Genomic DNA, 26,726 nt, shown 5'->3' on the forward strand with positions numbered 1-26,726 from the left:
TGAGATTCATTTGGATATGAGGACTGAGAGGCTTCCAATTTGAGAAACAGAATCAGCTGAGGAATTGGCAAGGTGAGGTAGCTGTGGCTTGTTCTGTCTCTCTGATCTTCCAGAGTTCACCCCAATACCTGGCTCCAGGTTTGATTCTATTAATAAGACCTGTTAAGATTCATGCTACAATGTATTTCATCCTGGTCTTAAACTCACAATCCTCCAGTCTTAGCCTCTTGACTGATGGAATCACAGTCATGTGCCCACACCTATCCTATAATCTTTATTTTTTTCATAATATTTTTATCAATTATTTGGGAACTTCACATCATGAACCCGAGCACATTCAATTCCCAGTCCTCCCAGATCCAAGCCCCTCCATCCCTATGGACCCCTTCCTCAAAAAGAAACAAAAAGAAAAAAAAACAAGTCTAATTTGTGTTGCCCATTTAAAAACTCCTGTTAGTTCAGTTGGTAGGTGTTGGCCTAGCTTACACTGAGCCCTAAATTCAATCTCCAGCAGCATCGGGAACTAGGGGAGTAAATGGTAACATCTGCAATCCCAGCAATGGGGAGGTAGAGGCAGGAGGTCAGGAGCTCACGGTCACTCTATGGTGCACACTGAGACTGAGCCCAGGGTGAACAAATGAGATCCTGTGATGAAAAGGGAAAAACAAACAACAACAACAACAACAAAAAAAAAAGCCAACTTTATAAAGTTTCAAAAGCTTGAGGTTCTGTACCAATTCAAATTGTCACATATTTAAAGATGTTCAGCAATTCTGAATGATCTACAAGATAATAAGTTTCCATCCCTGGACAAAAGGCTGAGGTTCCTACTTAAAATACCAAAGAAGACCTGGCCTTCAGGTTCTCCCAACATCCCTCAGTCCCTGCCAGTTACATGGGATGCCTGGCATACCTTGCCCTTTCCCCTGAACTCTTCAGCCTTGGGGCTGGGCTGCCCTTCTCCAGAGGCTCTTCCCTATATAATCCAGACATTTCGGTTACCAACCCCTTTTGGACCTTTGGCCTCCAGGATGCAATACATGGCTCCTGTTTCCTTTCCCCTCCTCTTCTCCCTACATGGCCTAGCTCAACCTGGTCATGTCCACTCTGAACTCTCCCAGATGTTCATTTTTTTATCTTATTTTTTTTTAATTTATATACTACAAGCAATTGTTTTCTGAATGTAAATTTGTATCAGTGAAAAACAACTGACATTAAATATTAAGACTACTTAAAAGATTCATCTAACAGTCTCATTAATGATGTGACACGGTGATATGAATCATTGGAACGAGCCAAAATAAAAACATTTTTAGAGCTCCTCATCCATTCTTATTATTTATGATTAATTTCTATGGTCTACTATACTAGATATCTGTGGCTAAAATTAAAACTGGTACCACTTTTTTAGAAATCAATTGGCAATATATAGTCTTTAAAAACTTAGAAGTATTTAAAAGGCTTATGCACGTTACACGGTATTAGCTACTTCCTAGAAGAAAAAAAAGAGAGAAAAGCAATATACAATAAATTGATTATTGACTTGGGCACAATTAAGTTGGCGAGATTATAGAATATGTAAATGACAGAATTCAACAAACTATTCCATCATTCATAACAATGACTATAAATAACAATGACATAAAATGGAAATCATCTTAGGTTAAATGAATAGATCATTTTATTTGTTACAATAATACATAAATTTGATATTTCTAGGCATTAAAAGGATATGGAAAATGAGAAGTCTTTTATTATTGGGATGGGAAGGTTGTGAGCAGGTCTCCATTAATATTAAACTTGAGATCGTTGGAAAGTACACATCTCTTTGATGTATCTGTCATCAAAAGTGTTTGCTATTTCAAAAGCCCACTACAGAAACTATGTATTCAGGATAAATACTGTTTGCGTGTTGTCATAATGTGCTTTGTACAATGAACTTGAAATTTTACCTTATGAGACCGACTTACTGATAGAATAGTAAGTTAAGTGGCGGCTAATGTGAAATTTCAACTTAGAATTCTGACTGATTCTAGGAATGCACTTGAACCATAATTTTTCTCATTCTAAAGTGCTGTGTGTTTTTAAAGCGACTTAACGGAAAGTCTTCGGTGAGTGACACCGTCCTGGAAGAACACCGGTCCTGAGGCTGCGCAGATCTCGACCAGGGGACCCGTTAAAGGGGCGGTGCTCACTCCTCACCCCGTCTCTGCCGAGCGAGCGCGTCTGCGCGGAGGACTGGGCACGCCACTGCCTGCGCTCCAAGAACACACACCACCGCCGCCCGAGAGGATGCGGGGCACAAAGGGAGGCCGGCGACTCGCCGGGCCTTCCGCTTCCGCCCAGGGTGTCACATCTATAACTGTCCGGGTCCACCCACTGCGCTCACCTGCCGGCGTCCGGCGGGGAATCTACCGCCCAGCGCCTGGCTCCGGCCCCTCTTCCGTCTCTTCTGCGCCTGTGCAACCCGAACGTTCGCGAAAATTCCTGAAGCGGCATCGGCGGCTTCCGGAAGCCAGCCACGGCCTGACAGTAGCGCCGGCGATTGGCGTGGTGATTCCCTTTTAGTCCCGGTGGTGTACGTTTCACCTAGGAAACGGAATGGCGCTTCTGTGTTACAACCGCGGCTGTGGCCAGCGTTTCGACCCCGAGGCTAACGCGGACGGTAAGGAGGACCCTGGCCCAAGCCTTCTCCAGCCGCTTGCCGGACCCCTCTCCCCACCCCCGGCCTCGCTCCCGGGAGCCTCCACGTGTCTGTCCCCTCCCTGGGAGCGCAGGGCCGGGCGCTTCGGTGTCCCGGGTGCCCCTCTTTCCTCAGAGGGCATCCCCCGCACCTCAGTTCCATGGCTAACCTGACCCAGTTTACACGTTGTCGCTGCCCTGGTTCCTGGGCGTGAGAGGTCCGAAGAGGTGGGCAGTGGACCATTCTTGCATTGGACTTCTTGCATTTTGAGTACTAGTGAAAAGCGTAGTGTGACTAGTTCAGCCCCATCTCCTATAAATCACTTGCTTTCTAAAGAACTGTTGCGGAAACGACTGTTAACACACCCGTTCCACAGTAGCAACGTTTTGGGTATGCTTTTGCTGGGGCCTGCAGCTTTAAACCACGCCAACCAGCATAAAATGAGCCCCATTGGTGCTCCAAAGACCAGTGTGGTCAAATTAAGAACGTCCAGGGAAAGCAAGCACACGCTGGGTGAACTCAGAGTGGTGAGTGAGTCTCATTAGTGAGTGGGATAATTATGCAGATTACTAGGCTATTGTGGAAAGTGACAGCACTTATCTCTGGTTCACCTAGCATGTATAGTATGGTTTTCACATGCAAGGTATTGGACTGTCACTTCGTTATATAACTTAACTACACCGAAGTATCTCATTGCAAACCGAAGCTCCACGTGGTAGTAACACAATTCTGCATTGAGAAAGAGTTTAAAACCAGTACCTTATTTAAAGACCTGTTTCACGTTTGAAGTGTTTGAAATATTTATCTTGGTACCCAAGTAAACAGGTGACTTCTTTCAAAGTAAAATTGGTACAGGTTTTAAAGAGAAAGATGAAGCCAGTCTACAAGCACTTGTTAAACTGCATTAGTAATGTGCACATTCTATTTAAACACTAAGTAGATTGCTGCCTTGTAGCATGGGGCAATAGTGTTAGTGTACTAGATTCTAGTTCAAAGTTCAGGAGAGATACCAGCTTGTTACTGGAAATTACTCTGTATGTGGAATGATGTAGTACTTAGAAAAGATAAAAGCCAGGCTAGGAAAGCCACACAAGTAAATAACAGCCATCAATTTGGGGCTATTAACAGCATCACATACAGCAAGGAACTCGAGTCAACTGGCAAGAAATTTATTCACTTTAGCAAAGTGGGAATTGTTTTAGAAATTAGGGATAAATGTCAAGTAGATTGGTTGAATGAATGACAGCTGATAACACTAGACTTAAAGTTTTTTGGAATGGGAATAATTTGAGCTTATACATTGAAATTACACATTAAAGGGTTAATGTAAAGGTACCATTATGGTCTATGTTTTCGGGGAAACGGTGATGGATGTGTTATTTGTAAAAAGCTGTCTTCCCCTTCTTAATGGTGTAGTGTGATTTCCACATTTGTTGATTTATTTCATCTCTTTTTAAGTTTATTTTTTACCTTGTGTACAAAATTTGACTCTTTTCAAGATGATAGGACATCTTAGTTTATGATTCAAGTACATGTTAAAAAGAAATGTGAATTGTAACTTGGCATGTGTTAAGTATTGGAAAGTAGACACACGTTTACAAACAGGACAGCATCTACGAGTGACGAGTGAAAACTTCAGCCAAACCTAGTGTTAAAAAGCCCTTAAAATTTAGCCAATAATCTGTTGTAGCTTCTCCGCGTTAAATACAGGTTTCAGCAAAACTGGTAAACCTGATAAATGTTAGAGAAGGAACTCCGTCTAATTGTCATTTCCTTGTGAAAGCAGTGATTTTCACATTCATGCTGGTTACATGGAAAAGATCCAGCTGCCCTGGACTGTTTATGCCTGGCTGTGTTTATACATTGTGTACTTTATGGCAGTGATCTGGTATTCCCCTCTCAACTTCATGTTTCTGTACATACACATATCCATGCCCAACTTCCTTATTCTAACTCTGCTGTATATATAGCCAGTAGCCTCTTCCTAATCTGTGGGTTTTCTTCTTGTACCATTTCATTAGCTAGTGTTTTGTATGCATAACCAACACTTTCTAAGGAAGTAGTATTAGTTGTTAATAGATTAGAGAGATTTCAAGGCAATACCAGAAATCAGACTTAGGGAGTTGAAAATTAAACTTGAAAGATTGAGTGAAGTAAGAAAATTATGGAGGAATGTAACTGGCTTTCTCTAACCTCATGGTACTGTATTCTCAGATAATAAGTGTGTCTGTTACCTGATTGCTTTAAACAAAATATTCCACATTGCTAGTGGTAATAAACGCATTTTGTATAAGAGTTAAGTAAATTAAAATTTTTATTCTGTAATATGGAGAGAGACTGGATATACAAAATGATCAATAGCAACAGAGTGTAACACAGCAATAGAAACAGACTCTGAAACTCAACTCTGGTTTGTATCTAGGAATTACTTGTTAAGACTGCTAATGTAGTTATTACAGCAGTTATTAAAATGTTGAGTCAATTATTTTTTTTTCAAAAGATCTTTTTAGAGGATCTCTTGGGCAATTTTATGGCTTGATTTATAAGTATACTGAAATTTGATATTTTTCTAAAAAGATAATTGAGATATGGCCAATCAGAAGATGGGAGGAGTGCTGTGAAATTCTGTACTCACATCATGGCATGACTGTTCCATACATGAACTCCCAGCTGGTGTGGTTGCCTGCACAATATAGCATCATCTCGTTAAAATATTCAGCAGAGTGGAAAGGGAAGTCTGTGGTTCCCCCAGGCTAAACTGAGAAGCTGCTGGCATTTGATGGCTTCTGGGGGAAGGAGTGACTTTTGTTCAGGGGAGTGGCTAGCAAGATGCATGGACATATAGGCACCACTAGTTAGACTCCGGGGCATGAAGTTCTGGGGAAAGGAGCTGGTAAGTGTAGGTGGGGGTAGCAAGTGAGAGAGGTGGGTATGACTGAGATACTTTGCATACATGTATAAAACTTTTAGAGAATAAAAAAGAAATATTGCCAGAATCACTAGAATTTAAAGTTGAATAGTAAACAAATTTTACTCCAAAAGATGGAAGAATATAGAACAGTAGTTCTCAACCTGTGGGCTATGACCCCCTTAGGGGTCAAAGCAGTCCTTTCACAGGAGTTGCCTAAGACCATTGAAAAACATATTTATATTATGATTCATAACGATAGCAAAATTACAGTTATGAAATAATTTTATGGTGGGTGGGGTCACCACAACTGAGGAACTGTATTAAAGGGTCACAGCATTAGGAAGGTTGACAACCACTGATACAGAGTATTCCTGAATGTTATTCTTGAATAGTTCTGTATTATTTTTGTCTGTGTATCATACTCACAGAGATTTAACTGTTAGTATTTGTAATACAAGGAATTAATGAAGTGTTAAGAGTAACTTACCTGCATTTGGAAAAAGGATCAAACCCTAACAACCTGAAGGAGTAATATATAAACTTCTAATTTATAAACAGCTGTATTGTTTCCTTTTTCTGTTTTTGACAGATGCTTGCACATACCACCCAGGTGTACCTGTATTTCATGATGCCCTAAAGGTAGGAACAAGATACTTTTCAGTTTCTTTATACCTGTATGGTAAACTTCAAGATATAATAAAAACTGTTTTCCTCCCTCAGCTTGTCAGTTTTTCCTAATGACCATTTTGGGGTACTTTAAGCATATTCTCTAAAGACAGAAGATGGTGGACAGTGATATTTTCTAGTTAGAAAGTTACTTTATTTACATTCCAACCCATTTTCCTAATTATTTATTCCCTTCCTAAGTTTGAAGTGAAATAAAAGCAGTCATATTGGTCTCAGTGTTTAGTCTGTCACTGCTGGCTAATAAAAAAGGCTTCCTCTGTGTATTGGTTATTTCAGATGGTTAACGCTTCTATAAGTGTTTTACTGGAAACATGGTACCACATTTTCTCTTATTTCCTTGGTGAACTGAAGAATCAGAAATAGTACAGTGGTGGTTTGTTTGTTTGTTTGTTTTTGCTTTGTTTTGACCAAGTTTTCAATGTTACCTTTTTAAAATTCATGTTAATAAGAGGTATACAAGTTCTCAGTAACTTATATTTTTAAAGAAAGATAAATTTTAAGTATGTAAAAATAAGGTTACTTTACTGTCTTTCCTTGAATTAACAACTTTTCTCTGAATATTCCCCTTATAACATTAAAATGTTTTATTAATATAAATTTAACCACTCATTTCGTTAGAAGAAACGAGTGGCTTTATATCCGTGTTTGTATTACCTGAGATTTCCTGGGCCATAGAATCCAGGAGACTTGGAAAGTCGAGGTTTATAATACGTAGTTATACAGATAGACAACAAGAGTCTGTAGAATGACTGACAGTGACATCACTCATCATCCAAGCATGACACCTAAGTTTAGATCCCCAGCACCCATATAAAATCAGAGTGGAGGGCTTGCTTTAACCCAGGTCAGAGAAAAGTAGGTCCTTGGGCCTTTCAGTCCAGCTAGTCTGAATTATCAAGCTCCAGGTTCTGTAAGAGACCTTGTCTCGAAAAGTGAGGTGTAGAACAGAAGACACTATATATTGACCTCTGGTCTCTGCTCCCACACACATTCACATACAATGAACAAAGCCAAGAAAAGCCAACACAACTACAGAAATGAGAGTAATAAAAATACTTGAGTTTAGGACTGCGTGGATGGTATCTGTACAACACACACATGCAAGTATGCCAGAGACCACTGGACTAGAGGTGACAATGTGAGGACACAAACGAATGTACTTAAGGAGTGAAAACAGGAAGCATCCCTATGGTTAGGAAATAGTAGAAGGGAAAAATGAGAAATAAAAATGTACAGTAAGAGAGGAATGAACAGGAAGGAATCAAGAAACTGTCCTTTTCCAAGAAAGAAATACACCTTCATAATCAGTTCCAACACCCATAAAGGCTGTTAAAGAGGCTAAAGAGATGGAAGCAGGAGCTGGACAGAGGGCCCTCTGGAACATTGTTTTCCTCACACAGACTTAGCTGCTTGCACCTTTGTTTACATTGTTTTCATGTACCAGTTAATTACTAAGAATCGCCCCCTCATACACACGATTAAGTCAGTAAAACTCTCTACAGAATGCATTTGTTGAATAATATCAGCACTCTTTAAACACTATAAGATTCTGGTAATTGGTGGTTGCTGTGCATCTTAATCCAAAGTTCACAAGAGAAATTACAGGATATTTAATTTTCCTTCTTAAGAACAGGAGAGAAACCTGAAAGTGCGTATAGTGTTTAAAAATTCACTCCCAAAATGCCTTAAGAAGCTGGCATAAACCCACATAAATTTAATATGAATTTGTGGACACAAAGATATTGTACTTCTGTTTCCTTACTTTCTACTACATTAAAATTAAAATCAATAACTGAAAACCACCTTCAGTAAGCTGTTTATGGTAAACTACATAAACTACCTGTTTTTTGAGTAAAGTAATTAAAATTAGACTCCTTCCTCAGTGGCATAGCACCAGACAAAGAAAAGGTGGAGACCAGGAGAAAAGCCAGATAAGCTTTTAATGAATCCAGAGTACAGTGGAAGAAACAATAGTGCATCTTATGGTGGCGGTGAGGCAGGCAGTGTGAGAAGAGAGCATTAGGCCAGGAGCCTCTGCTCTTTGTTCCTTTTGGCATTTATTGAGGGTTAAGAAAGAATCAGGATGATGAAGGCTTCTAAATACCAAAGCAGCCACTTCGAAGAATTATTGAGCCTTACTTTATTGTTATTGGTTTAACTTTCTAGTCAGTTAAGGGCTACTCTTGTTACCCAAAACCCAACATGTTTGAGATGGTAGACCACTAAAATCATTTATTACTTTGAGCATATTTAGCTCTGGGTCAGCTAAAAGCTGCCCTGCTGATATTTCATTACAAGTGTTCTGTCCTGGCTTATTTTTAACTTGGTAGGCGAGAAGGGCATTGTAACTGGTGACATCTGTCACCTTCCCTGGTTTGGTAACTCCCTGCTTTAAAGAGTCACTTGGTAGTTCATTCAGACTTCACTTCCCTCAGTTGCTCTGTCTTCTCTGCTTCAGGCCGAAAGGCTAGTTTAATTGTTTAGGAACTACATTGATTTAATTGTTACTTAATAATCACCTTATTCCTCAGATCCTTCAACTATATGAATTAGAGAGAGGTTGTTGGGAATTGAACTTGAGGTATTATGCGCACTAGGCATTCCGTGACTTACATCCATAGTCCAGTAGATGGTGTTTAAAACCTTTTTTTTCTACAATTCAAATAATATTCTTAAAAGCACATTTGATTTTTTTGTTTTAAGTAGTTAATTGTTTATTGAAAAAATTATGGGATTAGGAAACACCTTACAAAAACTGAATTCACATGTATATATGTATATAATGTCTAGATTCAAGGACATAAGTGCAACACAGTTTTAAGGGTTTGTTTGTTGTTTTCCCTTGTTCTACAGGGTTGGTCTTGCTGTAAGAGAAGAACAACTGATTTTTCTGACTTCTTAAGCATTGTAGTAAGTACTAGTTTACTTCTTCATTATTTTTCCAAAAGTACATCATCCTAGACACTCCAGGCTGAGCAGTCAGGTCACTGGCATCCATTAACTCAGCTATCAGGGTGCAACATACCTTACAAAGCAGAGTCATCCCTTCATAGCCTCTAAAATCCTTTGTTTGCCTTGGAGAGTAAGATTTTATTATGTTAACTTCATTTGCCATTTTACATTCTTGATTTCAATAGTCCTGAAAAGAAGAAAGGACGTCAGAGGCAGGCAATGGTAAAGAACATTTTCAATTAGAGGCAGTAAATTTTATCAGGACACCAATGAGATGGTTCATTGTTTCATATGGCACGAAGAAAAAGTATTTCTATATTATAGATGAGAAAAATACATTTTTAAAGATTATTTGAGTTAAGATCATATTTCAGTTTAGTAGGAAATTAGAAGCCTAGATTGAGACCTTTTTGTTTGTTTTGTTTTAAGGCAAGGTCTCAGGAAGCCTAGGTATAGCCAAAGATGACCTTGAACTCCTGAACTGCCAGCCTCCAAATCCAAATGCTGAGATTACAGGTGACACCATGCCAGGCTTAGTGGTATTGGAGGTCAAACCTAGGGCTTTGTAATGCTAAACAAGCACTCTGTCAACTGAGACTGCAGTCTGGGACCTTTTTGAATAAAGAGCTTTGGCGTGTATACATAATTTGAAAAGGCTTTTGAAAACACCCAAACAGATCCTGTGCTGACATACATAAAGTAGGTGAAAGCGTAACTGTTTGTTTGTATCTTTTACTAATAGGGTTGTACAAAAGGTAGGCATAACAGTGAGAAGCCACCTGAACCAGTCAAGCCTGAAGTCAAGACTACAGAGAAGAAGGAACTGTCTGAATTAAAACCCAAATTTCAGGAGCACATCATTCAAGCCCCTAAACCAGTAGAAGCAATAAAAAGGCCAAGGTATACAGCTGCTTCTATTTTTAACACTATGGTAATGGCATTTGCTGGTGGTAATTCCTTTTAGGAAAATACTTTAAAAATGGCTTTTGCTCAGTTTGTTTGTATCTCCTTCTGTTCAAATAAGACTATTTTGAGACACATTAATGGGATTACTCATGTAACACAAGATCCTCAAACTGCACTTAAATAGTGATTGTTTCAGAACTTGAACTACAGGATGTCAGCACAGGATCTGGGCTCCAGGTTTGTCTCTCAGATGAGTTCTTTTTAAATACAAACCTGAGAAATCATTGAAACCAACTGAAGCTTTTAATTCACACTATAAATTTACAGTGTTCCCAGCTCTTTCTTTATTATACTTAAATAATTTATAAACTGTTACATAATATGGCACAAGATAAAAATCCTAACTTTGGATGTTTGTTTCCTCATTAGTTTTTTGAGGTGTAGGCTGTAGTTAAAGATCAGAATTTTTTATTCCACCTGTGTTATTAATTCGGTCTTAAGAGTCTGTCAAACACAAGCCTAGGCAGTTAAAAAAAATACTGGAAAAAGACAAGAATTCTGATACAGTACAGTTCATCCTTGAGCCTGTTACAACTTAGAAGCCTCCTAGAATATAGTAATAGTACGAGTTAATACTGTTTCTTTAAATGATGGACTGAAGACTTAATAAGTTCTACTTAGAAGACTATGAGAAAAATGTATCGTTTTTGTGTGGGTGTTTTGCCTGCATGTGTATCTGACCACTTGCATGCTTGGTACCCATGGAGACCATCTGGTTCCATTCTCCTGGAACCAGAATTACAAACAGTTTTTAATCCACTATGTGAGTGCTAGGAATCAAACCCCTTAATCAGTGAGCTAGCTCTCCATCACTTAAATGTTTTATTTAAATCCATCTGATACATGAGTTACTTCTTCTAGCATACTTCATTAATGTTTGCCAATTTGCCATTGTGGATACAGAGTGAATTGCCTATGATGTATTTTATTGCTATATTTATTAGTAGTCTCAATATTTGCTTATTGAATAGGCTTAAATTATATATAAAAAAATCTTAAGCCATTATGAATTTTTAGAACATAGTTGTGGTTTTGCACTGTCATAAAGTTGTATCTAAATTGAAAAATCTATGTATGTCATCTCTCCACATCAAGTTAATTGACTCTGCTAATACACAGGAGTATGCTTTCACTTAGTACTTGAGGATTTGTGCTCAGAATTTTGCTTGGGGATGAACTGAAAAGGATTATACAGTCTTTTCCACAGAGTTTACATTCCTAGTCTTTACTTCCATAGCTCCACTGTATAGTAGTATCTTTTTATGCTAGCAGTGGCTTAAATATTTGAAACTTAATTTCTTAATAGAAGAATCATTTTGTTAAAAGTTAAAATGTTGGTAGATTGTGACATTTGCTTATAAAATACTTTTATTAGGAATAATTTGATGCACAATATTTAACATCTTATATAGAAGATATACAGATACATATATATACATATATATGTGTATATATGTGTGTGTATATATATATAAATATATATATATTTAACATCTTATATCTTGGTCTATTGATGATAATATAACTTCAAAATTCTCCAGCCCAGATGAGCCAATGACAAACTTGGAATTAAAAATATCTGCTTCCCTAAAACAAGCATTGGATAAACTTAAACTGTCATCAGGGAATGAAGAAGAAAAGAAAGGTAGGATACTGTTTTTTGGTTTTTTACAATATTCTTCTGTATAAGCAAGAAGCCATTCTAAAGAGATAGCTGTAGTACACTGAGCATGTGAAAATGTAACACATTATAGTGAAGAACTTACTTTATTTCCACATGCTAGTAACACCATGAAAGAACATTCAGTTCTTTGATTATGTCTGTGTGCAAACTTAACACCTTTTAATTATTTTATCAAGTAATAAATTTCTTCCACAACTGAAATGTTTTTTTGTCCATCATATAAAATATATTTTATTATCCATTTGACCTGCCTAATACCAAGGGACAAAAATAGCTTCTGTGATTTCTGCTGTATAAGATTTTATAAAATTGGATAAGCACTGTATTGTAGAATGAAAACACATATGCCATTTGGGGGCACACGGGCAAAACCTGGGTATAGGGATTTTTGTTTATTTTGATTTGACACAAGACTTTGTCCAGTAGCTTGTCTTGGATGTTGCTTTGTGATCTAAGATGTCTTAGAACTCATAATCATCTTGCCTCACCCTTCCAACTGCTGGGATATACACCACCACATTGACTGGGCTCTGGGTTTCTGTTTTCCTCTCTTTTTTTTTTCCCTTAAATTGGAACTGGGTTTTTTTGTTTTGTTTTGGGTTTTTTTTAGTTTTTGGTTTTTTAAGATTACTAGAACAGTGGGGTTCTATTTTAATATTGTCGTTTTAGATTTTATTCCTCTTGTTTCAAAAGAACATAGTTAGGAAATTTTGTGTTAACTTTTTTTTTTCATTGCAGAAGAAGACAGTGATGAAATTAAGATTGGGACTTCTTGTAAAAATGGAGGGTGTTCAAAGGTATATATTATAAAATTTTGGATTTATGGAGTAAAATTTTAATATTGAAGCAGAGTACTGTGACTCACTCTAAGGTTAGCAAATAGTTGGGTGTTAGTTACATTTTGGGCACTTTGCTGAAGATTAGGGCTGTAAATACAGTAAGAGACTTTCTAAGAGGAACATCTCATAGAATTATGGGAATAAATCTAATTTGATTGACGTTTACTAAGCATTTCATCCATGCTAGACATTGTTTCAGGGGCTGGAGACAATAGTATCAAACAAAAACCTCTGTTCCTAAGAAATATACTCTGATGTGAGCAGGAGAACAGACCAGGCCATTGAATAATGAGTTCAGGCAGACCTGCAGTAAATTTAATAGATGGAGCACCTACAGTGTTCCAGTCAGGGGTTACTTAAATGAGATGTGTAGGGGAAAGTCTTTCTGGTGCAGCACTAGGTCAGAATTACAGGGGTGTGGGGGGGGGGCTGTAAACCTGGGAACGGAACTATCTGTGGAGGGAGCAGCAGAGGCAGAGAGGCTCTAGAACTAGACTGCTCAGTGAGGGCAAGGTCACAGGGTTTGGGCAGTAATCTGAAAACACTGGACCAAGAAGTAGGCAAGATGGTGAAAGGTCTAAACCAGGGTGAGGGTCTGGGCTCCTTTACAGACTATGATGGTGAGCCATTACCTTTCGGGAAGGTGTTCTGTTTACTGAGCAAGTTTCACTCTATCCCATCCTGGCCTCAAGCTTCGTTCCTGCCCCCTAGCTGAGTGCAGGATTATGGTTATGTGCCACCTTGCCCAATTTAGGAGAGGTAAAGCAGTCTCTGTCATAAGTGGAAATGGAAGAAGAGAAACCGGCTTGGACACTGTTGTTGAAGACCAGGCAGTGTCATTCTGGAGAGTAGGTCGCTGGGACATGACTGAATGTGGGGTGTGGCTTGACATAAGCTCTTGTGCTGTCTGCTCTGTGTACCCTCTCATGCTTTTTCCTCTGTAACACTTGTAACCTTACTTGTCTCCTTCAGTTACAACTACCTGTCTCATGGTGAGGAATATGATAGTGCAGTTTGCTTTTTTGTTGTCTAGTGAATGCTTTGAACAGTCAGTGCCTGGCACATAACTGATATGCGTACAATAGTGATACAATTTGAATAATTGTGCCTTCAAGAATCTGGGTAATTGGTGGGCTTAGGGTCACAGTCTATGCCCCAAGAAGCCAAGTTCAGCCCCCCATCTTTGATAAGCCAATGTAAATAGATAAGTTAATCTGAGAAAAACAGAAAAGGCTTTTATCCATGTGATCACATTGGGAAGAGGGACAAAGATCCAACAGTACCCACTGCAAGTCCATTTTGTGTAGGGGAGATGCTTAAATAGAGGGCTACAAGTATGCATAGTTACACAGTCCCAGGCAAGGTCTGGTCCCACCTACCATAATCATTGTGTGGCCTTTCCATTTGACTGGATTTAGGCCTTCTCTTTTCCCAGCATGGTCCTGGGAGGAATTTGTTTTGTAGAATCCATTGTTTCAGTAGTCTGTTAGTTAAGAGCATAGGACCCAGGCTTGATTCTAACCATCCATGTGGCATTTCACAACCATCTGCAACTCTAGGTCAAGGGGATCCATTGCCCTCTTTTGGCCTCCCTGGGCACCAGGCACAACATTGGGTGCACAGACATAATCAGTCAAAACACCCATACTCATAAAAATAATAAAAACGGTTTCTTCATCCCTGCCAGACAGAGCAGTTACAGTACAGTTGAGAATGAAGGTGGCCTCAGCAGGTTTGTTTTCCCTCTGTGAAGTTTGAGACTCCTTTGCTTACTGAAAGTGGAATGGAAAGAGAAGTATAGCTTCATATGTATAAGGTAGAAGTAGTCGGTGAAAGAGGGTAATTTTTTTTTCATTTTAAGTTTTATTATTTTTTTAAATTTTCATTCATTTTGATAATATTCTTTTCACATTCCCAAGCCTTTCCAGATCATCCCTTCCCACCCAACTTCATGTTCTTTCTCTATCTCTCTCAATAAATAAATAAATCACCAAACCATAACAAAAAATGCACCCGTACAAAAGCTAGAATCTGTTTTGTGTTGGTCAGCTCCTCCTGAGCATGAAGTCTGTCCTGGAGCATGGTTGAATTTTAACCCTTTCTCAACAGGTACCAGTTGCAAATTGCTTCTTGGTTAGGTGTATGCACTTCGCCTTCTCTGTGCTCAGATTTTCTGTTTTCCTTTTTTTTTTTTTTTCAAGTCTTGTGCATGCTGTCACAGTCTCTCCATATGTTCATAGGCTCTGTTATATCTGGAGCATGCTGTTTCTTTGGAGGCATCCACTATCTGGCTCATAGAATCCTTCTGCCTCTTCCTCAGTGCTTCCTAAGCCTTGAATGGGGAGGGCTTTGATACAGACATCCCATTTACAGCTGAGTGCTCCAAGGTTTCTCACTGTCTGCCCCCTGTCAAATTATCTCTGTTAATTACCATCAACTACAAGAAGCTTCTCTGATAAACTTAAGTGATGCAGTGATCTATGGGATAGCAATCTCTCCCCACCCCTCATGTTCATTTAGCAGAGAAGTAGTAGGCTTCCTCCCAAAGCCCATGGCCTATCTAGCCTCAGGTTCTTGGCCTCTTAACAATTTCAGGTGTGGATTCCATCTTCTGGATTGGGCCTTGAACCCAATCAAAAGATGGTTTGTTATGTCCTAACATTTCTGCTACTGTTGCACAGTCTTGCAGTCAGTTTGCTGTTAGAGGTCATAGGCTACATAGTTCAGTACTGTGAGAAGAGAATGAGAAAGGCAATCAATACAGGTGGCAGAGTACTAGTGGAAATTCAACTTCCTAAAAGTACCAAAAATGGGGAGGGGATCTATCCACTAAAACTGATCGCAGTAGTACAAAGAAATCATGCAAGTGTCATGGTACTGTTTCCTTATATGGGTTGAAATTAAGAGATAACCATATGTAAGTGCCGTTTGTGCTGAGAAACTAAACTTTTAGATTACAGAGGATTTAAGACTATTTGAACTATTTGATTGAAATAGTGAGATTGAAACTTGAGGGCTTTCAAAATGAAGATGGCAGTATTGAGAAGCACATCTTAAACTATTCTTCACACATTTCCCTACAAAGGTTTATTTTTTATCTATCAACACATATTTTGCTCTCTTTGTCATCTTTCTTAATGTTCACTTACATTTGTTAGATTTGTTTTAGGGAATATAGCCATAATCTTGCCCTTTTTGATGCTTTGTGTCATTGTTAAAAGTGTGCTATTGGTGAAATTATTAAGGCCACTCCACGTAGTTAAAAGGGAGGTTTATTTTGTGGGGTAACTTACAAATGAAGGGGTAGGTTGCAGGGTCTGGCAAAGGTATGGCGCAGTCTGGCGGTGTTCTCTGGAGAACTCTGCTCAGTCTACCTCCTGCATCCAGCATCCCCAAACCAAGCGAGCGCTCCCCTCCTCTCTATCTTGGGTCTTCTGCTTCCTCCTCCGCCCCGCCTTGTGGGCGTGACCATTACCAAAGCCCCAATGGGGGTTGGAACTTCCAGGCCAATGCTGGGGTGGCTATCCACTACAGTGTGCTGCAGTTGATAATTGATTTTTTTTTTCCTTCCTGCTGTCTTTTGTTTTGTTTTGTTTTGTTTTGTTTTGTTTTACTAACACCACTTTAAACATTTCAGTGTGTAACTTTTATGACTAGAAATGGATTGTATGTATGTGTTCAGTTTTAGTGGGTCTGTACACATAGGTAGTTTTCAAAGGTTGTATATTCTGTATGCTTGTCAGTATTTATGGGTTGGATCCACTTGTCTGCACATTGACACATTTTGTCATATCAGTGTTTTATATTTCAGCAATTCTGGTAAAGCATACAGTTTTCTCACTTGTTGCTTACTCGAGTTCACTGGTGTGAAGGTTGAGCACCCATTTGTGTGCCTGCTAGCTAGTTCTTTCCCCTCTGGCTAAATGTCCCTAATTTCTCACCTATCTTTTTCATTTTTTTTATAACAGTCTTGTAGGAACTATTGATATCTTTTAGCTACAGGTCCTTTGTCAGAGATACTTAGTTTGGTTTTCACTGACCTGATGATATCATTGATAAACAAAGAGACTTAATTTTCATGAAGTGAAGTTTTTCTATTTTTTCTTTTATAGCCACTGCTCTGCTTTATTTCAGGAATACTTCTTCTGAACTATAGTCAGTTTCTCATGCAGAGGTACTTTTAAATATGTGAAACATCGAGTATGGCAGAAACTATGAAGTGTTCTTTTAATCAAAGGACATTCGAGGAGAATTTGCTAGTTCTTGGGTGAAGTTAAAATGTTTTCTTTGAGTTTGACAAGATTTTGTGATAACTTTAGAGGTAGAGAGGACAGATGTACTGATTCAGATTTGGAGGACTCAGTACATTTGGTGCCATTGAATAAAATAAGAAATGAGACATTTAGGTGCAGCAATGATAAGTTCAGATTCTAACATACTGGAACTTATGATGTACTTAAGGTAAGAAACACCCAGTACTTTTTACCTAAAGAAAAGAAACAGAAAATTTTGGTCTTCTGTACTTCAGTTAATATGAATACAAAGTTAGAGAATATACTACCAGCTGCATCCATGTTTTATTAACATAACTTTTTGTGAATTCATCTGTAGAGCCTTCATGTACAGCAGCAGTGGGCCCGGATCTTCCAGACAAACCATGGATGTATATATAGGTCTGCAGCTCATTTTACCATTTGTAGGGATAAGATATCACCATTTTACTGAAACTTCCAGAATAGCTCATTAGATTTCCAATATTAATTGGTAATGCTCGCACAGAGTATAATGTACACATAATTCATTACTCCTTTGGGGGAGAGGATAAGTCCCTTGGTTCCAACATATTTCTGTAAATTTAAATACTTGAATATAGTTCATTGTAACTTCATACCTAAAGGCTAAAAGCATCTTATATAGTGAGTTGCCTACCTTTCTGTTTGCTTTCTTTACAGGGATCTAGAGTTTAACCATGTCCAAAAGAGGGTCATTTTCCATTCCTTGATGAATTTGCCAATGTTCTTGTAGCTGCTGTTATTTAAGTATTTTCTGAAGGCCTTATGGGTAACCAGTGTTACAGATAGGTATAAGATGCAAGTGTGAGATGAACATCTAATTTTTTTTCTATCTTTGTTTTTTAGACATACCAGGGTCTACAGAGTTTAGATGAAGTCTGTGTATATCATTCTGGAGTACCTATTTTCCATGAGGGGTAACTTATGCATTCCTAATTAAAATATTTATAGTAATGATTCAAAATATTAAACCTTTATATCTTTAAATATTGCCATGCAGTTTTTGGAAAATTTTACCTACATTACCATTTAATCCTTATACTAACCAAAGTAAAGGCCAGGGGTGGGTGCCTTCACTAAACACAGGAGAAAAAGGGTTACAGTTTTTAAGTAATTATTGTGATTCTTCAGTGTGATCTTATTTGGACTTTATTTTTATTTTTTATCTTTAATCTGATGCAGGGTCTTACTGGTTGTGTGGACTGCCTCTACCTCAAGATACTCAGGCCTTAGCCTCCTGCAGAGAGAGCACTTTACAGGCATGTCCTACCATGTGGCCTGAATTACTTTTCTTAAAGGACTGTCAGTTCATTTTTAGGACATTAGAATTTTTGGCCATGGGACACTAAAGCACCATAACCCAGGAAAGCCCATGCTTTTCCATAACTCTCAATTTTTAGTTTGTCTCTATATTGTGATACAATTAATATGTAGAAACTTGATGGTATTAGACTCTTCAGCTGTTTCCATATGCTTCAGATGTCTGGAGAGCTGTAATTTTTAGTTACCTGGAGAGCTGTAATTTTTAGTTACCTGTGCAGGATTTTTCTCGTTACTAGTAGTGGTTTTTCCTTCTTTGAGATTGGCCGTCATGTGTGGAAACACTAGTTTCTACTTTGTTCCATGTTCTTCGGTGGGTTGTGAAAGTGTGACTATCAGAATATTTGGTCGTACCACTTTTTGGTAGCTTCATGGGGGAATTAAGGTATACATTCTCAGTGAGAAACTATACTTGGAATTTGTGATTGTTTTATATATTTACTCAAAAGCCAAATTAATACAATAAATATCACCCTGGTTTTAAAACAGTTAGTTTCCCTAGTATATGTTCATTTTAACTGTTCACTAACAAATACTTGCAAGTTATTTAAAGTTGGAGTTTTTATTTCTTAATTGCACCTGGTATAATGATAATACTGACTTGAATTCATTGTCTAATTTAAAGGATGAAATATTGGAGCTGTTGTAGAAGAAAAACCTCAGACTTTAATACATTCTTAGCCCAAGAGGGCTGTACAAGAGGGAAACATGTGTGGACTAAAAAAGATGCAGTAAGTAACCTTTCAAAATCACATGCTGACCTCTGTTCATCTAAGTCATCTTTAAAATATCTGAGGTTGCTATGGGTTTATATTACAAAAATAGCTTTCTTACTATTGAAATAAAGCATTGACACATATGTACAAAGTAGTTAATCTCAGTTTCCCAATGCTGCCTAGTGACAAAATAACCCTTGTGTGTATTGATGCAGGTATGTAAGTTTTCACAAATACTTTAAACCTGCAAAAATTGAAAGATCTTTGTCTTACTAAGTTGGCTGTGTAGGTAAGAGCACTTGTTATTGCAAAGGACCGAAGATTGGATTCCCATCACCTAGAAGACTCACCATTTCCTTAGGAAAGGACCGAAGATTGGATTCCCATCACCTAGAAGACTCACCATTTCCTTAGGCACCTGCATGCGTGCTGGGAAAAAACACTCACACACAAAATAAATCTAAAATATATTTTAAAAAATCAGTTTTACAACCTTTTCCTACTTTAAAAATTGTTTCATAAAAGCACTTTCTATTAATTTAATGTTACTAAGCCAGTATTCAGGCCTCTAATTCTTTTTTGGCCACAAAGTCATTCAATCATACATACAGCCCCTCCATCTAGTGTCCAAAGTGTTGATTCTTCAAAGGAATTTCTTTGAATGCCTCTGTCAGCTCTGGAGAAATTTATCAAGGGAAGGAAAAAAGAGTTACAGAGCATCAGTTCCTATTTCCTGGGGTTTTGTTTTTGTTTTTGTTTTTGTTTCCATAACATCGTAGGGATATGAATGTAATCCTCTTAAGCTCTTTATATTAAAAGAAGAAAACGGGTTTGTTGCTAAATAACGGTTTGTATGCTAGATCTTATTATTTTAATAGCATGATTAATATAAACAAATCTTTTGTGCTGTGCTGACAATGATAACCTTTTAGGAGCCTTTCTGGTTCATAAAACTTTTACCTTTCAGGCTAGAGATGTATTCAGTCTCTGATACCTCACTGTTGTTGGTTTTGAATCATATACTGGCCATAAAACTTGCAGAAATGTTTTACTAGCTGAAAGTGAGGTATGCTTGTACATTTTCTCTGAGGTAAAAACCTTAAATAGTTTGAAAAAATAAATTCTGCTTTACTTTTTGTTTAAAAGTTTTGAGAATGTATTCCTTACACTCTCAAAATAGTGAAATGTAACTATTTTCTTTCTTTAAATATAAGTGTTTTCAGAGTTTCCTGAACTTTTTGGCTGAATTGTTCTGACTTAGAAAAATCTCAGATTGTTCATTTATTTTTCAGAAATTGATTGATACCATAGTATAGCACTGGAGAATAATGGTCATATCCATAATAGCAGTCAAAAGATGATTTCTATAAATTGTGACATTTTCTGCATGCTAATATGAAAGGACAAGATAATTTAATAATCAGAGAATAGTTATTCATAGACAACGTGTGTGTGTTTGTGTTTGTGTTTGTGTGCGTATAAGGGTATAACAGTTCATTTTAGGTGTCTTCCTTCTCCCTACCATATTTTATGAAATACGGGTTCTCCCTGAGCCTAGAGCTCATCAATCCAGCTGTGGGATCTTGTGCTCCACCTTCTAGCACTAGGATTACAGAATCATGCTACCATGTATGAATGTTTTTATGTCAATGCTGATGTTCCAAATTCATGCCCTCATGCTTGGAAAGCAGGCATAGTGCCAACTGAGCCCTGTCCCCAGCCCTGACACCACCCAAAACTCTCATACAAAATGAACTCAAGGTTCTCATGCTTTCAAGTTCTTGTGTTATCTTGTTTATTTTACCAAATAAATTCCTTTTTCATTTCTGTCTTCAAAGAATGATTCTATTACAGTACATAATGGACTATAGGATGTGAATGGAATAAAGTTTAGTAAGGCTTGAGAAATTCCCAAGTGGACAGTAACAGGTAGCCCTAAAGAATAAACCAAATTGGAGAAATGAGGGTGTTCTCACATCATAAGCTGTTAAGATATTTTGTATCATAGTTAACTGTTTAAACCTCTTGGTGGAATCTTTAGACGCTGCTGCCCTGAGGCATCAAATGTTAGTTGTGCATAGTAAATTTTCTCTAGATGAGTGAGTTCTTTTGTAGAAGTTGATGATGAAAAAGCTGTGGTGGTTCTTAAGATTACAAAGTCATTATTACATTACAGGGGAAAAAAGTAGTTCCATGTCGACATGACTGGCATCAGACTGGGGGTGAAGTTACCATCTCCGTGTATGCTAAAAATTCACTGCCAGAACTCAGCCAAGTAGAAGCAAATAGTACACTGGTGAGTATATTAATTGACTGAACAAAAATTATCTTAAACCCGTTCTTTGTTAACATTTTCTCAGAGTTCTTAGTTCTCATCAGAAAATTACTAATGATTTCATAGAAACAGTATTTTAAGTGAAAAATCACAGTGTAGTAGAGTTTGTTCTGAAGTTTTCTAAAAATATAGTATCTTAGAAGAATCATAAAATATATATTTGTTTCTCAGTACTTTCCAGTTAATTTTTCTACTCTCTTAATCACTTTCTTAAATGTGGGGGCTCTACTGACATTTTCTCATGGCTTAAGTAATGTCAATCTTATCTTTACAGTTGGTACTTGGTTTCACAGATCTTCAGTAGGAATTTGATCAGTTATCACTCTGGATGTGATTCAGTGTATCACTGCATGCTTAGTATGTATTAAGGCCTTGTTTTCAGTATCTGGCACCAAAATAATGATAATTTATCTATTTCAGTTAAATGTTCACATTGTATTTGAAGGAGAGAAAGAATTTCATCAAAATGTGAAACTATGGGGTGTAAGTATTATGAATCCAGCTATTTTTTTTCCTAATGTTTCAAAACATTTTGAAAACGAGTATTCATGGTAAGTTTGTGAATATAATCTTAATGTGTCTGTCAAGATACTTAAACTGCATAAAAAAATGACCTCGGAGGCTTGATTTTGACATTAGAATAAGCAAGATGTGGTTTTTTTGTGACCAATAAAAGTACCAAGTTAACTTTTCCTCCTTATGTGTTGTAGGTGATTGATGTCAAACGGAGTTATGTAACCATGACTGCAACAAAGATTGAGATCATTATGAGAAAGGCAGAGCCCATGCAGTGGGCAAGTCTTGAACTGCCTACAACCAAAAAGCAGGAGAATAAAAAGGAAGATATTGCAGATTGATTGGAAGAGAAGCAGAAAGCTCTTGTCTGGTTTAGAGTTCTTAATGTGTGTGGTGAAATAGTAGCTTGCTGCTGTAATCCTTTTGTTGTTTTTTAATCTGCCCTTTTAGAGTTATCATGAGGTTCTTCAAAGCCAAAGTCTGTTAATTTTTTGTGCCTCTATCTTCCTTTTGACTTTCATAATAGGATTATTCAGTCTCCTCACTAGTAGAAACATAGTTGTTACCCCACATATGTAGGGAGGGAAAGAACTCATAAGCTGTAGTATTTCTTAGTATAAAAAACTGTAGTATTTCTTAGTATAAATTATTATAAGCAGAGAAATAAAAGGATTTTTTTTATCCTGATATCACTGTTACCCTTAAATGGGAAAGCAAGGTGTAATATAAAAAAATGTAATTGGCCTTTCCATGAACTTTTGTTACTGTAATTCTTGAAAACCTTTAAAGAAAACAGTTCTGTTTGCTTTCCCCAATGAGATGGTTACTTCCTGTAGTACTAACCCTGAAGCAGTGTGGTCACCATCTGTGTGTACTGCTCACACAATTCATTTGCAATTAATTTAATTTCAGAAAGCTACATCAATACCTATAGTACTTGTCAAAGAGTATAATTTAAGACTATAGGAAATATAACTAAGATTATAGAAGTACCAATTTTGTTTAAAATTCATCATTTCATAAGAGTAAGCAATAATGTTTAAAAAATTTTTTTTTAATTATTTAAAGGTGTTTGTATGGTGTTTTAATTAAATTGTATCTAATTTACAGTCTAAGCCCTCTTAGGGATTATATCTATCTCCCAGATGAAAAACTGTATCTGTAAAATTGTGACTGTGTAGCTTTGTTGAAATAAGGTATGTGTGAGGCTTGAATCTGGAATGCCCCTGCAGGCTTGTTGAACTTTTGAACTGTTGGTCCCCCAACCTCTGGCTTATTTGAAGGCTGTGGAATGTTTAGGATGTTGGGCCTGGTTGGGCCCTCTGGGTAAGCCTTTAATGATTATGCATCCTGCTGGCTTGTCTGCTGTCAGGACACATGAACCTCTCTGTCCAGTGCTCTCAGTGCTGGCTTCTCAGCCATCATAGACTGTATCCTCTGAAACTGTGAGCCAAAATAAACCTGTCCTCCCTTGAGTTGTTTCTGTCAAGGCAACGAGAAAAAAAATGACACTACAGAAAAATTAGGAGAGCTGCGTCTAATATGTTAATGGAGTTGCCTAACTCTTTGGAGTTACTTTAAGGGTTTCATGAAGAGGTTGACAAGTTTGCTAATATAATATTGGTTACATATTATCCTTCGTTTACATTAATTATATATGACACAGGATTGCTTGTTTATGCCAATTACAGCCATTAATGAATGGGTTACTTTTTGAGGCACACCTCAAGGGGAAACTTGGTATATGAAAGTTAGAACTCTAGCAGAACTTAGTAAATTGGTGCCTTAAACTTGTATAAGTCAAAATGAAAGTTAAAGGTGTTCACTTCCCAAACTCTTTGGTATTAATGGAATTCTTACAAAGAAGGTTTGAGTACAGCCAAGATATTATTTGTGGCAAATAAAGGAATTAGGACAGGGGCTGGAGAGACAGCTCCCTTAGGAGCGGCTCTTACGTTTGAGTCCCTGAACCCATATCGCAACTTATATACTTAAAGGAACTCTACTTCAGTTATAGGTCCTTCTTCTAGACTCCATGGGCACCAGGCAAGTATGCAGGCAACCTGTATGCGTCATTCTGCTATTAGCAAATAACTATTGGAGATACTGTCTAGTTCTGTCAGCAAGTGTAAAGACACAAATTTAGCCTTTAAGCTTTGATGCGACAAGAACATGCTAAAAAAATTTTTGCAATAAAAAACTGGGATCCAAATAGTGTCTCTTAAGTTTCTAGTTAAACATGAATTCATTTAGCAAAGAGATCTTGTTTTCTGCCAGAGGAAAGAGGTTGAAAGAGTTTGATTCAGAATATTAATTATACCTGTATCACTTATTGCAGCTGTTTTGTTATTCCTTGAATGGTAATTTTGTCTGTTGGTATGGTACTGTTGAAGCAAGTGAAGTTTTCTAACCTCAGACTTGGTTGCACAGCACTGTTTTTATTTTTTCATACAGTTGTGCAGTGCTTACATCTGTTACTATTTAATTACTGTTTTCTTTCAGAACCTCTGGATATCACTCAGATATAAATTAAGTGAAATTTACCTTAAAGTCTGGCAACAGAGTTTTGTTTTGTTTTTTTAAAGGAAAAATATTTTACTCTGTCAGTTTATTAAGAAAAGTTAATGAAATGCTTGTTAGCACTAAGAAGTTATTCCTGTTAGATGTTGCCTTTCTTTTATTATGGCATCAAAGCAGTCAAACCTAAATATATTTTATACATGTTGTTACTCACTTTAGCATGGGAAACGTAAATGCTATTTTTCTTGCCTAGCTTTTGCTTGCACAAAGGAATTAATATCCTAAGTTGACCTGTCTTTTCTAACCTCTTATTTTAAAATAACTTTAGGTTGGCAGAATTACAAAACCAGTATAGGAGTTCTTTATAATTAGTATATCATCTTCCCATGTTAAAATTGTCATGATAGATGGTTTACAAAACTGAGTCATTAACCTTGGTATAATTTAAAGTAGAATGTTTAATTTTAACCTTTTTAGTGGAACCCTTAAAGCATAATTTTTGAAACCTGTCTTCTAATTTAAGCCAGTAATGTAAACAATTAAAACATGAATTGAAATCAGATGTTTATAGGTTCACTGTATACATTTAGAGAACTGTGTAGTCAGTGCACTGATTGAACTTTGTCATTGATATCTTATGGGGGTTTTTGTCTTTACTATACATAGAACTTGTTTGATTTTCTTCTTATCAGTTCATCATAATGAGAACCATTAAAACATTTTTGCAGATCTTTTGAGTCCTGTGAATTACTGCTTCTAACAGTTAGTTAAAATGATTGCTTGGGGGGCTGGAGAAATAATGGTGCAGTGGTTAAGAACACTTGCTACTCCTCTGCAGGAGCTGAGTTCACTTACCAGCACCCACTTTGGGCAGCTTACAACTACCTATAACTTCCAACTGCAGAGGATCTAATATCCTTTTCTGGCATCTGCGGTGAGCACCCACAAACACAGAGAATAAATAATGAATAAATAAGATTGCTCTGAACATTGGTTGTTACATACATCTATAGTATACTTTAAAAACCCGTTAAGGAACCTAGTGTCCACTTAAAGGCACTTGAGTATGTATTTTTTAAACTTAATTTGTTCTTTTTCCATTTGAAAAGGATTGTTTTATGCTGTCATTCTGTTGCAGATTGTCTTATTTTACTTTAATGTATAGTAGTTTATCAGTATTGCTTCATAGCCTTATCCTGAAGTAGGAACTGCTAAGTCCAACTTGGTTTATAAGGCTTTTATTGTTGTATAAAGCTTCACTGTTGTAGATGTCTTAAAGGGTCTGATCAGTAGCAGGTCGTGTCCCCTGATTGCTTGTCATCTGTTGTTGCGACTGCACTTCATCTCACTTGCATGGGCCTTTTACTAATGGTGGGTGCCTGGGCATGCAGCATTATCCCTAAAATACCTAGCTTGCCAGGCTTCTCTCTATATATTTAGTGCTTTATTTTTTAGTTCATGGAGTTCTTAGATGTAAGGAATTTCTTCAAGAATAGGTTTCCAAAGACTTTATTTTCATTAATGATCTTTAGATATTTTTACGTCACTTAAAGATTTATTTAAAAATAGCTTGATTTGTTACTCTTTTTCCACTAAGCAAATATTCAAATGGTTAAATTGTATAATTATCTTTTTAAAAAGATTTGTGTAATTACAGCCTAATAATTAAGCATGAAAAAGGAAAATCTCCCAAAACCTGAAACACTTTCTTTACAACACAGACATTAGATGAGTCTCTTCCTAGTCTATGTGTAGTATTTGTCAGTCTTTTTGCTGCCTGCATTGTCATTCTGGCTGTTTCTGATTTGGCTAACTAATGGATGCCTGTTTTCTGCTGCACTATTTGACATATTTAGGTAACTGTTAATGACAAACATACGCCAGTAATGGACTAGCATTGTTTTAAGAACATCAATGCATATGAACCTAATTAATTGCTCATGGCTACCCTGTGAGGTATGTAATTTTGTATTACAGGCACTGCTTAAACTCTTCCAGTAAGCTGTAGAGTAAAAATGGCAGACTCAGACATTGAGAATTTGTTCCCTATGTCTGTGTCCAGACATACTCTGTACTGACCCGTCCTGCAGGCCAGGTTATTAGGTCGGACCCGAGGAGGCACCACCTGAAAGACCAATGGGGGCGAGAGAGAAAGGAGACCAGGCGCATAAAGAAAGACAGAGTCAGTCTGAGTCACGTCAAGGTCTCGTTTATTGCAAAGTAAAGCAAGCTTATATACTGGTGGATATGAGGGGAAGGGAGGGAGATGAAAAAATTGTTAGAAAAGAGAGTGAGGTCTCTTTGG

General features: G+C 37.3%; 1 protein-coding gene across 1 annotated transcript; it reads left to right on the forward strand.

The window, feature by feature from the left end:
* Positions 1-2,477: 2,477 nt before the first annotated feature.
* On the forward strand, positions 2,478-25,152 carry Chordc1 (cysteine and histidine rich domain containing 1). Its single transcript, XM_036193025.1, has 11 exons — positions 2,478-2,665; positions 6,184-6,233; positions 9,135-9,191; positions 9,976-10,133; positions 11,741-11,844; positions 12,622-12,680; positions 17,861-17,931; positions 18,960-19,065; positions 21,227-21,346; positions 21,806-21,868; positions 22,096-25,152. The coding sequence occupies exons 1-11, from the start codon at positions 2,602-2,604 to the stop codon at positions 22,240-22,242; spliced, it is 999 nt and encodes a 332-aa protein (XP_036048918.1). The 5' UTR covers positions 2,478-2,601; the 3' UTR covers positions 22,243-25,152.
* Positions 25,153-26,726: the final 1,574 nt, after the last annotated feature.

Source organism: Onychomys torridus, chromosome 7 (assembly GCF_903995425.1).
Source record: "Onychomys torridus chromosome 7, mOncTor1.1, whole genome shotgun sequence".
Classification (NCBI taxonomy): Eukaryota; Metazoa; Chordata; class Mammalia; order Rodentia; family Cricetidae; genus Onychomys; species Onychomys torridus.